Raw genomic sequence first — 16,116 nt, 5'->3', positions numbered from 1 at the left:
TGCCAAATTGAAATGGAAATTTAATCATTTAATACAAATTTGCAAAGTGAAAAGTTTTATTTTAACATCCAATGGTTCCTTTATAATCAAACATTTTATGAAATAATTTATGGTGAAAATGATATAGGAGTAGTAAGTGTAAATTTAAATTAAAAATTAATATCGCTCCATACATGCTCAATCTATTATTTTCAGTATTCCAAGTTTTAAAGGGCCCTTCCCAACTAGCAAATTAGCTGCCTTATAGAACCAAATACTTGAAATGGTCTTATAATGATCTTCTAAACAGCTAACAGCGGAATTATAGGATAGAGATATAAAAGTCTCATAAGAAGCATAATACAATACTACGAAACCCTTTTTATAAGATAATATTTCTCAAGAAAATATGTTCTATAATATTTTACTTACATCAAGCTCAAAATATGTGTTAATAAGGACAAAAGCATTAAGAACTATTTTCTTATGAATCTTATTTCAAGGTGTGCTACAAGTTCTTTTTATAGACTTTTTTTTAGTACAATCTTTTTCACGTGAAAATATTAGTTATTTTCTTAATGAAAATCAAAGTAGTCCTATTTTATCGATTTGCTCAATATTTTCTAGAGCCTTTTGTCATTTGTTTGCAATTATTACTTCCTAATTTATGAATAAAACCGAAAAGCAGATTAATTACGCTGTGAGTTTTCTATTACGATAGAAGAGCGCAATGAGTACAATACGGAAGAATACTAAAAACTGCTATAAGATTCTCATATTTGCTCTGCAAAGAGTCTTATAGAAGAATCTTAGACTTTCAGTACACTAACAAATTTTTCCACGTGAAAAATATCATGATTTCCACAAAAAAATTAAAGTAATCCATTTTTATCAGTTTGTACCATTATTTTTTTTTTATTTATTTTTTGTCCTTCAGTGGCACTTGCACCTTTTTAATTTATAAAAAAAAACCATGGGAGTGTCCAAGAAGTATTTTCTCCTTCATTTTGGCTTATACCGTTCTCAAAATACGATACTCTGCTTTTCTTAAACACCGCTTGTAGTACTCCCGAATAGGTCTCAGTGACCCTTATATGTAAAAGTGGTGCACTATTACGATGCTCAGGAAGTTCTTTGAACACTACTGACAAAGAATGTGAGGCATTCTTTGAGAAGATGCTGTAAAACTTAGTAATTTCTTTATTTCTTGATTATACACTCGTTATCACTATACCACACCACGTTGTTACTTTAAAACATTAGCACAATACAGCAAATTTACTCTTATTGAATGAATTTGTGTGAAAAATGCTTTGCAATCCAAACGCTGCACGCAAAATGTCAACAACTTCCCCTGATTTCCTCTCATTTCCCCTTAAATTTGACCTGGATCTATTGAAAACTTGTAGCATGCTCATAACAGTCTTTAAAATTTAAAAATAAGCGTAAAATTCAGTCGAGACGCAGTTTGGAGGCATTTCCTCATATACCGATTGGATATTAATAAAGAAAAAGAAGACGCGTTCAGCAGATTATTTACAGGGACAATTTGGATTTTCGTGGGTTCGCGGCACAGCTAAAGCGACCACCTTTGTATCTCTGGAACGGCGGTAATGGTGAACTAATAAATTCCTAAACATGTCAAATTACATTAAAAAATTATAATTACATAAAATAGAATTACATAAAAATGTATAAAAGCGAAATTTTTTTTGTGATTCTTTTAATTATTCTGATTATGGTCTTATAACAGGTTCATATCCGTTTATAATATTAAATTTAGAGTATTGTATAAGCATTCTCTTAGAAGATATATAGATGTTTTATAAGATTGTCTCATAGAACTCTTCAGTTTCCTTTCACAGTAATGTTTATAGCAGAGGTGTGCAAGAAACCGTTGAAAGTGAATTAACGTCAAATGAAACATGTACGTCAATGGTCAAAATGCTACTATAACAAACTTATTTTGACGTTAATTCGGTTTCAACGGTTTCTTGCACACCTCTGGTTTATAGAATCACTTGAGCCCCTTAATGGTACGCCACTTTTATATATAAAGGTCTCAACGACTATTTTAATTAGTCTACAAGCGTTATTTAAGCAAATCGTTCTTTGAGACTTTCTAATAAGCCATGATTCGGGAATTCTATAAGACTATATTGAGAAAAAATTGATTCTTGGGTTAGTCCTTATGCATTTGACATTTAAATCGGTATACTTTCCTGAAACTGAAATTCGCGTTCCTTTCTTTCTCAAAAGATTTGCACAAGTCAATCCCATTTATTCGGGCTCGAAATTGGATTGAACTAAATTTAATTTGGTTTGTTGTTCAAAAGAGTACGGAACTACGGAAGAGTAGGATAGTCATATGCAAAGCATTAAAGCAGGCCTGAGCTAAAATAAAAGCCGAATGAATTTGGTGGTGCCAGTTGGGATTCTTCGAAATGCCGCGAAAATTCACGTAGAGAAAATGAGAGGTTTTTAATGTGAAAATTGTTAAATTCCTTAACTCCTTAGTTAAGTCATTTTCACAAGAAAATCCTTTTAATAATTTAGTTGAATACAGTTATTTGGATTAATTGTGAATAATTGTCGATATTACAACAAAAACATTGGGAAGAAATTTTAAGCTGGAAGACTCATATTCTTTTGAGCTGTCCCAAAATTCAGGATAGGTTTGAGAAAAACCCTTTTGTACAATACTCTTTTAGTTAATAAGGAATGCAAAAATACATATTACAAGAAGGGACACGACCTGCTAAGAAGCATAAAACAGAGAAGAAAATATTTTGTAGCATTTCAGAGATTTTTTGCAACCGAAGCGCCGCCAGACGTTTGTCAAGTGAGTTATTTGTGTCTCTATCTCTCTCTCGAGTTGAATTGCGCGCAATTTAAGAATTTTCCATTTGAAATGATATTTTCTTTAAATTTCTTCATATTTCCGCAAGATTTAAGTAAAAGGGCGTTTAGTGAAAAGCTATTCGTCTTCCGACAAAGATATCAAGAAGACAATTTATTTTTATGAGAGTTTTTCTTTCTATTATGTCTTTTTGACGCAAAAATATTCATCATGGCAGCGTGAATAACCGGGATTAGTGTTACCAGAACGTCAATATGCAATTTCCATTAGAACTATCAACACATATCCGATACTACACGACTTTTAATAAGCACAGGTCTGTATTAAAGAAAGAAATGGATGTTAATTTTGACTTTATAAAAATTCCCCTGGTCTAAAAGGTGTGACGGAGCCATTACCTTTTAATTTAAAAATAAAGTTAAATCGTTACAGTAGACTCTCTAACATTCGGGCATTTGGGACCGAAATGTCACCCGAATTAGAGAGAAATTCGGGCGTCAAACTGTTTAAAATGCAACGACTTTTTGTTCATCTACATATCTATATTAAGTTTACATACCGATATTTAACTTAAATTCTATGCAAATCCTTCATAATGCAAAATAACATCATAACCACGAAAAACCATGGAAAATTTGAGCATATTTGCTTCAATTAACAAGAATAAACAAATGTGAAAAATGTCAACAAACTTTTTCAAATTTAACTGCTGCCCGAATTAAAAAGTAGCCCGATTTTAACTCTTTAAGGACGAGAAAGTTTAAAATCGGGGGTCAGAAAAAAATCACTTTTTCTAACTTTTTACAGCAAAATATAGCTTTAGAAGGCCATAGGAAAAATTTCATTTTTGGGTCACCGGTGAGCCAATCGTCCTTAAAGGGTAAAAAGAGCTGAATTAGCGAGAGTCTACTGTACAAACAGTAAAATACAGTTTACAAAGAGTGAACGATAGAAGCAGTGATATGTCCCCGAATCCTGACCGAACGACTCCCCTAACCAAAAAATCCGACAGGTGCCCAGGAGGGAAATTCTGTAACGCTCTGGTAATGCCATATGACAAATTGGGTTTGGATCTCAGGAGAGCTTTTTCGATAATGCGATTCTGTAGCCGTGACATTGCCATTTCAACTCACGTTGCATTGTCAAAAGTCACATATTTGAGATTTCTTCCAATTCAAATGACAATAAATTTTGTTAAACAAATCAACAAAGACGTACTGTATTTTCATAAAATCATCAAGTAAAAGGATTTCATTATAATATCAATTAATTGCATTATCGAACTAAAATGATATGACAAAAAAGCTCAATCGGCATTGTCACGTTTCGAACTAACGCTTGACATGCCACGAAAATTACAAAATTCCCCTACAGGAACATTTTTTGTGTGCTTAAGAACATTTATGAACAAATGTTTGTAAAGGTACAAAAAAAAATGCTCATCAAATGATCATTTTACGAGCAATGTTTGTGAAAAAAGTACAAACTGTTACGAACTTGTTTGTGAGTTATGCGATTTATAAACATTTCGTAAATCCCCGATAGGAATTCACAAACATTTACGAACAATTTTACGAAATATTTTTTATCTGTGTAGTGTAGAGCCTTTGATCAACTCTTGGTTTATTTCAGGATTTTCTGTAGATGATTTCTTTTTCCTTATTTCTATTTCATGTGAATTTTACGATATTCTAATTTTTAAACTAATTTAAATTCTCTCAATGTCTTACTAAATTTTATTTCCAGTGGAAAATACACTACCTTTGGACGATTGAAGCTTCGGACAACTCACTTTTCTATGTTCTCAATGAGTTTTAGCCGTGGTTCTTTTAAGGAAATTTAAGACATTGGATTAAATATTAAAATATAATATTACAATAGACAAAATTCATTAAAAACATATTGAAAATAGTGATTTGCTCGAAGCTTGAGTCGTCCGAATGTACCTTCGGACGACTCAAGCTTCGGACAATTCAATTTTTTTTCTAAGTTCCTTATGGATTTCACCCATGGCTCTTTTCTGAAAATTTGAGGCATTAGATTAGCTATTAAAATATAATATTATAACGGAACAAATTCATTCATAACACAATGAAAAAAATGTTTTGTGAGAAGAATAAATCGTCCGAAAGTAGCGCGCTTTCCCCTATATTTCAATAAAGTTTTCAATCAGGATTTTTGCGAATAAAGGAAACAATAAAAAAATAAATAAATGAGCAACAAACAACTATTTTTGAAATAAAATATGAAAGTTATTTCAGTGTTAATTATATTCTTTAAACAGGAAAAGTACCCTTTATTTTGGTTGAAACTCCAAAATTTATAGACGTTATAAAAATGTAATATATGTGATAATATTTTAGTTATATTTAATTTATTTGTTTAATACTTTATTACCTGCAATTTTTTTATGAACCATTTTATACTTTTGTAGCGTTATTAAATTTTTCAATGTGATCTATGCATTTGAAAAATGGTTATTGTAAAGTCGGATTTTATTTCCCAATTTACTGTATTCAATTCTATTTATTGCTAACGATATTTCTAGCTGGAACATATTGAACCTAAAAATACTTTTATGGACAATTGCAGTCCAATAAAATTATCTATTAAAAAATTCTACACTTTTCACTCAATAAATTTGACATTGCGAATTAATAGGGGAATCTGAGAAAGGGAAAATATCAGATATATTGGGTTTGTTCACTTCTGCAATCAAAGCATTTCCATGAGAAAGTTCACAAAGTAAAACTTTTAACATTTTCCACCTGTCTTTCAACGCTTGAAATTTTCTCTCTGAAACTCTTTTAATATACCTTCAAGAATTAACTTTTCACTCTGGAAATTTCACTTTGCAAAAATCACAACAAACTTAAAATGTACACACCATCTGAATAGTTAGAAATCTCCCCCAATCGCTCATTTGAATATTCATGAAGTGAAAGAAAATAAGGACTTACGTTTTGCAACTGAAGCGGTCAGTGGCTCTCGCTCGAAAGTTTTCTGTTCCGGTGTCGATACCGAAAATGTGGCGGTTCTCATATCACTTGGATCCGGTCCAACTTGCAGGCGCATTGATTTCTTCTCACTTCCCGTCGCTGATGGCACAACACTTCCTGATATTGACCGTCCATTGATACCAAACGGTACAGGAGGCTTGCGAATACCTGTATTTTTTTTTGAAAGGAAAATGGGGAGAAAAAAGAAAAAAAGACCATTGAGCCCCCAGAGGGAGCCCAACCCATTAATATTCACAGAATGTCCATGGAAATTGAATGTGAGAGAGAGAGCTAAAAGCAGTGAAAAGTGTGCGTTTCTGCAGTGTATTTTCTGTGTGCTGTTGAGGAAGCAAGAGGGGTCATTTTTCGTACCCATGCATAATCTTCCAGGCTGTATGGCATTACCAATTATTTCTCTGGCATTCTTCAATTTCCTCTGACGTTCAGCATTCTCCTCGGAAACAGCCACATTTTCAGTCTTGGCACACAGTTGATCAACATCAGGATTCGATTCATTTCGAGCCTGTGGACAAAATGTTAAATTAAGCTTCTGCAAAACGCTGAAAACTCTCCAAAAAAAATGCAATTAAAAAAAAAGTCAGAGCCTATCTTGTTTGAAAACCCGTAGTGGAAGATAGAGGCTTTATTAAAGAAAAATTTAATATTAATATTTAAATCGTTTTATAATCATTACTATTAGGAGAATGCTTTTAGGTTTGGCACACACTCTGATTTCGAACACTTTATATTTTTTCCATGTTCTTTTAATAAATCTGACCTAATTTTTTCAAGGAATGTTTCCAAAAGCGGTTTCAGAGTAGTAAATCATCTAGGGTAAGTGTGCCAAATTCTGGCCACCTTTTTTGTTCCTTGAATTTCCATAAATTTTTAGTTGATACATACTCTAGAGATTATACAATGCAAAAGAATAACAAAAAATGTAGCTTCGACAAACGAGATGACGTGAATAAAGTATTGGAAGAATTCCCGAAGGGCAAGGAACTATGAGAATGAAGGTGGCCGAAATAGGGCACCAAAGCTATGTCTGCATTTTATTCATTTTGAAATGTATTAAGAACGATTTTAAAGTAAATAAAAACGATAAACTGTCTATAAGGGCCTTGACAGACCTGAGGATTAGCCGAGAGACGGCTTAGCGTAATTATATTAGAAATAATGGTCAAACTACATTTCCATAATTTTCCACTAAGTCGTCTCTCGGCTTAAGTCGTAAGTGTGTCTAGGGCATAAGGCTCTAAGCAACACTCCTAAAGTAGAAGGAATGAAAAGAAAATCAATTTCTTTTAAAGATATATTACATTTCAAACTTGAGACTTTGGCGCTTGCATGCAACTATGCCGAAATTTGGTACACTTACCCTAAATTGATCTGGCTAGAATAATCCATTTCGATTTTGTTAAATTTTTTTTTATTAAATCACCTTTTTTCACTATTTTCTTTCTAGGAACGCATGACTTAAGTCATAAAACGGCTAATGATTTTTCTAAAGCTTTATTAGAAAAGTACTTGAATAAAAATCATCCAGAATTATATGCCCCATAGCAAACTTCCGCGGAAACTCCATTGGAAATTTTGCGTCAAATTCCACTCATTCCATGGAATTTGAGGCCATGAAAAATGGCCATTCCATGGAAAATTGGAAATCCAACGTCAATTTCCATGGAAGTCCATGGAGGGTTTGTATGGAAATCAAACGTTAATCGTCCGTGGAATCCACTGGAATTTTCCATGGAATATTCCAGAAGTTTTCCTATGGATTTTCCATGGATTTTACCGCAACACGCCCCCTTTTTTGTAGGAAAATCCCTGCTTATTTCCTGAAGACGACCCAATGAATAATTCCACGGAAAATTCCATTACTTTTCCATACAGTTTTCCAAAAAAAATCCACACGTTTGTTTCTTCGTTTTACCGCTAGAATATGTTTTTGGCGGTACAAAATAGATGGATTTATTTTGCTCGCAAATTTTATGCAAAGATCTTAGTGATTTCTGTGTTACCTAGGGTAATGTGCCAAATTCCGGCCAGCTTTAAATTCCGGCCACCTTTTTTGTTCCTCGAATTTCCATGAATTTTTAATTTTTACATACTCTTAGAGATTATACAATGCAAAAGAATAACAAAAAATGTAGCTTCGACAAACGAGATGACGTGAAAAGGCATTGGAAGAATTCCTGAAGGGCAAGGAACTATGAGAATGAAGGTGGCTGAAATAGGGCACCAAAGCTATGTCTGCATTTTTATTCATTATAAAATGTATTAAGAATGATTTTAGAGTAAATATAGACGGTAAACTCTTCACAAGGTTCCAAGCAACACTTTTTCAGAAGAAAGAATAAAAAAAACAATTTGTATTTAAAATATTACATTTGAAACTTGAGACTCTGACGCTTGCATGCAACTATGCCGAATTTTGGCACACTTACCCTATAATATTTATTAATTATGCGACGCTGTTTTTTGTGTAGATAATAGGGTAAAATGAGGTAATTTGGAACCATTTACAATTTGGGACATTTGAGCTTTTTCACTGTTAAAGATATTCAAAAGGAAGAAAAGCTCTTCCATTTCTTCTAAATCGTTTTTTCTTCTATTTCGCGGTCTTAGTTTTATTTTTGCTCATCTGAAACAATGAGAAATTCTCAAATGTCCCAAATTGTAAATGGTCCCAAATTACCTCACTTTACCCTAGTGAATTGATAACATTAAACAGACTGCGGACCTAAAATATACGTGTTTTTATATCATTGAATGTATTTTTTTAGGAAAATTTTTTTTCCCGATTGCTTTTTCTTATCTAAAGTATAAATTCATTATCGTTGATTTAATAAAACATATCAAAATCCTCGTGAAGTTTCCTATTTTTTTTTTAAATATAGGGAAATGAACATATGAGATGCATGTGACAGCTTCATTTGTTCTCCATTTTTTTTGGTGGATAAATCCATATTCATTCCATGTAAATTTTCTGTGAAATATTCCACACAAAAAAATTCACTATAAATCCATAGGAATTTCCTTGGAAATATATTATGGAAAATTTCCGTGAAATTTACCATGGAAAAATACTGGAAAATTCCGAGGAATTTTTCCTTGTGATTTCTTATTCCGCTTTCTTTTGCTATGGGGTGGGGTCTTAAGATAAAATGCTCTAGATCTACATGACGGCGTGGTCGCCATTTTGATATGACGTTTCTTTCCGCCATTTTTAATAACTGTCAAAAGCTAAAATTCGGCCAATTGAGTTGAAATTTTAGTATGTTCCAGCTGATGTCAAGACCTTTTCAGAACATATATAATTAGATTTAGGTCACAGGATCGTCTGGATACAGGGGTTCCAAGTTTCAAATTTTGACATTTTTATGAATACGAAACTACAGGGTGCTTCCCTTTATTGAAACCATCACAAAAGAAGACAGCGCTATCGTTAGGCGATACGATCTAACAAACAAACAAATAGAAAAGTAATGTTTCTACTTATAACAGCATATTATTTGAGGATCTGAAAAACTGTTGTTACAAAAATAAAAAATAAATAAATAAATATCTGAATTTTTCGTTTTTTTAAATTATGCAAGAGTAAATAAATATTAAAATAAAAGCCTCAACCATTTTTAATGGTTACTGAGGCATTTCGTAGGTCTCAAATACTCAAGATTAAAAAATAGAGACCGCTAAAAACTGAATATTTCAAAATTTTAAATTTTAAGCCACTGTTTTTAGGTAAATGCTTGACGTAGACTGGAACATAGATATGTTCTAAAAAGGTCTTGACATCAGCTACAACATACTAAAATTTCAAACCAATCGGATGAGTTCTAGATTTTGACAGTTCTTCAAAATGGCGCATAGAAATGTCAAATCAGGATAATGACCACGCCATCTTGTCTATCTCGTGCATCTTACCCTTAAATGTGAAGACCTTTATAGTCGTTTATAATTAGAAATTGTTAATTTTTAATATTTATTTAAAAAAAAAGTGAAGTCACTTGCACATCTCAAGTGCAAGGCTTTTTCTTAATTTTTTGCAACATAGTGAAATTTTATAAAATAAATGGTAGTGGCACAAAATCCATTCACTAAATGATTTTACACATTTACCCCCTTCCTTTTATTTTAACTATCTATTTTTAAAGGGTAAATTTGAAAAATACTGAAAAAAGTGCAAAGTCACTTGCAACGACGGTGGCTATTAAAATATATAGGAGAAAGTACTCTCCTTTCGAACACGTTCATGCCTTCGAATAATATGAATTTTCTTTAAGTTGTCCTAAGAGACTTAAACATTTCTATTAAATATTATCTAGCTTATTATCAGTTATTTATAATTATGTGTGTATAATTATTGTAAAAAAATCACAATATTCGAAGGCATGAACGTTCGAAGGGAGAGTACTTTCCCCTATTGCAATTGGATAGGTCAGATTCATTAACCAGAGTGTGTGCGAAGCCTGAAAGCCTTTCTCTGTATTGAACTAAATGATCAGCATTCATCGCTTTTATCATTGCTTAATTAACTTATGAATCCCAAATCACTTTTCAATTAGTTTTATTAATTAATTGAAGTGATTTTTAAAAGCTTTTTTTTACATCCGATAAAAATGTTGTCTAGCGACATTAAAATTTCATGAAGCTATTATTGAATTTCCATCAATACTCTCTTGAAATTTCAAATATCAGCAGAATCGAAAAAGGGAAAGTAAATATTTATTTCTAAAAATACTCATTCGACGAGGTAAATAACACCAAAGATCATTGAATTATAATTAAATTTACCTTTTTTAAATGTTGCTGATGAACCGATAAAGAAAAAATATTTAGAAATGAAAAATTGTGGTAATATTTCTCTTTTTTAAGGTATTTTTAGTTTTAGCTTTAGCATTATTCACATGTAATTCAATATTTTTTCCTCATGAAATATTTTATTCTCACCGCGTTATCTGATTGGCTAAAGCTTTGAAGCGCTTTCAGGTTTCAGCCAATCAATGAACTCGATGGGATTAAATATTTACTTTAGAAGTGGATAATGTTTTTCTTTAAAATTCTTGAAAAGATTTGCGTTATTTTTTTAAAATAAATTATTATTTATTTTTAAACATATTTTTAAATAGAAAAGTTTGAAATAATTTTAAATATGTGATGCTACCTAAACAATTTTTCTTGATTGAGGGGTGGTTTTATTAACGCTTCATTTTTAATACACAATACGGTTTTACAATTATTGCTTTCTTTTTACTCTCTCTATTAAACTTTTCTTATTAAAATGTCATTTTTTTTTACTTACTTCTTTTAATTAAATTATTTAATAGAGAATAAAATAAATAACATATTTATTAAAATAAGATTTTTGAACTTATTTAGTTTTGTAGCTATCGCAAGATTTGCAATGTGGCGCTGTTTTATGTATGGCACCTTTGCAATCGAGGTGGCATTACTTTTTTCAGATTAAGACATTCGTCAAAGTATATCAAAAGGAGTTATATTCAGGAAGTTCTAGTTTAAATTTCGGTTCAATTGGTCAAAAATAAGAAGAATTCCAATTCAATTATATCTTTAATGCGTTCATAGAGTACCGTAAAATCATACAACTTAGTGACACCCTGATTTTATACCTTGAAAGCTCTCTAGCGAAATTGGTAATTGTGGGGAAGCTTTCCAAAAATTCTACAAGATAGCTCTAATTCCTGGATGGATATTCATTTTTATATGCTTGTTGTCAAAGGTTGGTAAAAATTCTATCACATTGTCTGTGCTGTTTCTTCAATTTTCCAAATCTACAGAAAACTGTCCTCTGGAACACACATTTCAAATCGTTTCTAATATATTCCGTGAGTGTTTTTGAACAGGCTTCTGCTCGCTTGGTGCATAAGTATCATTTACGTTCTATGAGACAATATTCTTTAAAATGAAAATGATATTTTAGTAAAATTGGCCAAATATAAATTCCTTGAACAAAAAGCAAAAAGCAATTGCCCGGTCAAAATTGTTCTTTTTTTATAGTTCCATATCACATAGTCCGTTAACATTCCCTATTTAAATTCAGTGTTCGAACAAAGTTCGAAATTTCATCGACCACCATCGAAATCAGCTGATGCCAGGAAAAATCAAAACAAAGGAAATTTTACTCATAAAACTCTTGTGAAAACTTTTGAAATATATTTAAAATGAGTCTAAGCATTAGTGAAATAAAAGTTTAGTATAAAATACATGTGAATAATGTGAACTACATTGCTTTTAAGACTTGAAAATATTTCCCGCCTTCGACATTTACTTACACTAGATGGCGAGTGATAGATTCAAAAGCAATGAAGGCGTCATATTGACTTTTCAATTGCTTCTTCGAAAAACGCTGAAAAGAGCAAAAAGCCTAGTCTGTTACCTGTGAATATGGATATAAATTTCTTTAGTGTGTAGAGGCCATAAGACAGCAGAATCACTATTCCAAACAGCTTTTTTCCGCGTAATTTTTTCGCAAAATGCGTCGCAATGGATATATTTGAGATTCATACGCCAACGACTAATAACCAATTTAAACGATTTTCGAATTTTGAGGAAAAATATCGTACTGGCGAAAAAATTTACTGCTGTACTGCACTTGGAGTTAATCACATTTCACTTGATCACACAGAATGATTCTGTGTCAGTCCGCTGAATGGTGAATTTAAAGGAGAAGTGTGATTTTCTCTAAATGCGAAACCTGATGAATAGGACATCCATGCTCGAAAAGTTGTGAAGGACTAAAGAGAAAAAATCAAGAAAGGTATATTTTTTCGTCCACGATCTTCTTTGTCTTTCTATTTCGCATGAAAATATATTTCTGGTTTAAGTGAATGTAAAAAGAAATTTTGCTGGCCAATTCTACGTTTTCATCAATAAATAAATCAAACTCTAAATATTAACTACTTCCAAGAGATAAGTCACACATTTGAACACACATTTTCTGAAAATTTCAAGTCAATCGGAGTAAAACTCTCGGAAGTAGAGCAGTTTTAGTTATGCATTCCGCCTGCGCGCGCATATTGTTGTAAAACTTTAAACGCGTTTTTCTCAAAACACCGTTTTACAATGCGGTAGTCAAGATTACTCAGAGTCTACTGAACCGACCTTTCTGAAATTTTGCATACTTGTTTTGAGAAGTATTATCTAGTGTTTGAACGAAGGATTTGCACTTCCTTTAATCAGAACTATTTTTACAATCCAAAATGTGTTGAAAAATGGGGTAAAATTGATAATTTTTTTTACAAAAACTTTTGCCAAAAATCCAAATTTTGCTTTTTTTTAAATCCTTCGTTCGTCCAGGGGTCCAACTAATCCTCTAACAGAGTATATTTGGTTTATTGATTTCAGATGAACCTACTGGGAGAAATCTTGCCTACAGCAAGGTCTGTTTTTTGAGGAATGGTTCTGAAAATCAGCTACCAACGGTTGAATTTTCAAAATTTTTCAATTTTTTTTAAAATTTTGTTCTAAAGTTACTCTTTTATATTCCAAAAATTGGAATTTCTAAAATATTTTCTACACAATAAATTATTATCAGAAAAAAGGCCTATTTTTTTACCTGAGAGATCGATTATTTAGGATTTGGTAAACACTTAAATAGTAAAATTTTGATATTTAGCATTCGAAACACATTCCATTGCGTCTCCTAAAAATATTTTTCCTACACTTGACAAAAGAAAAAAATACTTTTCATTTTTTTCACTGGTTCATATTTAAGTGAAACCTATTAAAAAATTTTTTAATAGACAAATAAAGTTAAATAAATTCTTTTCAAATACGTATAACCGAATTTCTTACAAATCTAAAGATTTTTTACTGTATTAAAGCATAAATACAGAAATTGGTTTAATATGCCAATTCAGCATTTTAAGTAATAAAATACTGATGCTTTTTCGATTGCAAAAAGGCGATACTTTCAAAAGATTTTTAAGGTGTTTCACCAAACTTCCTCAATATATTTCCAATAATAAAACCAATGGAACCCTCTTGAATTTATTGAAAATTCCACAAAGAATTTTTATATAGTGAAGCTAAAAGCACAAGAATTCTAAAGCATCTCTAAATGCGTATGCCACCTGAATAGAGTAGAGAGAGAGAGAGTCTCAATGAAAGGTGCTTTTCCGGGATGAAATGAAATTACCACTATTATAGTATCACGTAGAGGAGTAATAAAATTTTCTAGTTGGGTCTGTAAAAAGGGTGGTTAGAGGGGGAATGGGTGGAAGTGTATAAAATGTCACCTGATTGAGCAGTGCAATTGAATTTTCCATTGACTTCCTCGCTTCCTCCAGTGAGAAACTCTGCACCGACCCCTTTGAATCACTGCTCTGCAGATCGTCTGACTTCATCGCCTCCCTCGTTGAAGATTTCTCCACAGGAGTACTACTCTCCTGAACTTGAGATTGCGGTGTCGTCTTTTCTGTCGCCTCAACCACTGGCACAGATGCTCTTCGCTCGGAGTCCCTCTTGAATCCACCAGAACTTCCACCGCCTCCTGGTACCACAAATTTCTTCGGTCTATCACTTTGATTGGCCATATTCTGGAATTTCTCAGCTGTCTCGAAGATTCGCGATCGTCGTCGTTCCGTTGGCTTCGTCAGATTCTCCTCCGGAAGACTATTCTTCCGTTCACTGGGCACACTTGGTGCCTCTTCAGCCACTTCTTTAATTGTAGCCGCCAAGTCTGTTGTTTTACCCTTACTAGCTGTCTTCTTCACCGGCGTCTTCTCCTTCACAACTTCCTCCTTCTTCTTCACCACCTTCTTCTTCTCCGGACTACCATCCTTCACTGGCACTTCCTCCACAATTTCCCTCACCGTCTCACTTGGTGCCTCCTCAGCCAACTGTAATACTTCCTTCTCCTTGGCATCCTCAACAATCGCCTCCGATTGACTCTGTGGAATTTCCGGATCGAGATCCATCGCCTCCACAATGGTCAACGATTCATTCTTGAGATTCTCCGTGGGTTTTTCCTTCTTTTTCGCACCTGTTGCATTCTCCATGGACACCGTTGTTTCCAATTTTCGCTTTGGCTGTGCCTAATAATCAAATGAAATTCCCCATTTATTGATCCAAAACATTGCACAATCGCCAAATCGTCATTTGCGAAAGCCCCTCTGGATGAACAAAAAAACATATCCCAGAGGTAGCGCTTGCAATAAACACCACCAAATTTATCGTTCTTTATTGTGCAAAATTCAATAGAATGCGGTAATTTTAAACCAAATATAAACGTTTATTTTTTTTTTACAATCCAATGTATAAAATGAGATTCAGAGCAATGCAGATTTTTGATCATTGTAATTAAAAATTAATTTATCAGCCAAATAATATTTAATGAAAATTAAATGTTATTCCTGTGACAATTTTATTTTAAATTATGCTGTTACAGGAATTTAATTCTGTTCAAAAACTATTTAGGGTAAGTGTACCAAATTCCGGCCAGCTTGCAATTCCGGCCACCTTTTTTGTTCCTCGAATATTCATGAGTTTTTAGTTTTTACATACTCTAGAGATTATACAGTGCAAAAGAAGAACAAATAATTTAGCTTCGACAAACGAGAAGACGTGAAAAAGACATTGGAAGAATTCCCGATGGGCAAAGAACCATGAAGAATGAAGGTGGCCGAAATAAGGCACCAAAGCTATGTCAACATTTTTATTTATTTTAAAATGTATTAAGAATGATTTTAGAGTAAATAAAGACGATAAACTGTCTACAAGGTTCTAAGCAACATTCCTTAAGTAGAAGGAATAAAAAAATCAATTTCTATTAAAGATATTACATTTCGAACTTGAGACTTTGGCGCTTGCATGCAACTATGCCGAAATTTGGCACACTTACCCTAGAAATTTCTTTTTGTTATATTTCTTTATGCATTCTGAATAAAAAACTTTTGTCAAATTAATAAAAGAAAGTTTGTCAAAAAGATGCTCTTCCATGGAAAACGCGAGAAAAATTTGCGTCAATTTGGTAAACAACATCCTTTTGACGAAATTTTAACAAAATTCATTTGCCCACATAACAAAACTTTGTTTTTCAGAGTAGGTAAACTTACTAAGTTTATTTTATGGAATTTAATTAAAATCCGCTTTAGCAGTTTGATTTTAAAAATACAAAACTCAAATAGCTCATAATTTTCTATAACTTAAGTTCGTAAAATTGACATCAGAGGCGCTGTAGGTATTATATAAGTGAGTTAGGTATTTCGATTTCTGAAGATTTAAAGATAGAATAGTTATACAAAAGAGATAGCA

General features: G+C 32.4%; 1 protein-coding gene across 5 annotated transcripts in view; it reads right to left on the bottom strand.

The window, feature by feature from the left end:
• LOC129798012 (serine-rich adhesin for platelets) overlaps window positions 1-16,116 on the bottom strand; it is a 148,819-nt gene that overhangs the window by 31,623 nt on the left and 101,080 nt on the right. For 4 of the 5 annotated variants that reach the window (XM_055840944.1, XM_055840945.1, XM_055840947.1 and 1 more), the window contains exons 6-8: window positions 14,100-14,897; window positions 6,211-6,361; window positions 5,800-6,006 (exon numbers count right to left, since the gene is read on the bottom strand). In XM_055840944.1, the coding sequence (XP_055696919.1) occupies window positions 5,800-6,006; window positions 6,211-6,361; window positions 14,100-14,897 (1,156 nt within the window). The remainder of the gene's footprint in view (window positions 1-5,799; window positions 6,007-6,210; window positions 6,362-14,099; window positions 14,898-16,116) is intronic. The other variant, XM_055840946.1, reaches the window with a different exon arrangement.

This window comes from Phlebotomus papatasi, chromosome 1 (genome assembly GCF_024763615.1).
Source record: "Phlebotomus papatasi isolate M1 chromosome 1, Ppap_2.1, whole genome shotgun sequence".
NCBI lineage: Eukaryota > Metazoa > Arthropoda > Insecta > Diptera > Psychodidae > Phlebotomus > Phlebotomus papatasi.
The sequence above is the reverse complement of the archived record's forward strand: the minus strand, read 5'-3'. Positions and strand labels throughout refer to the sequence as shown.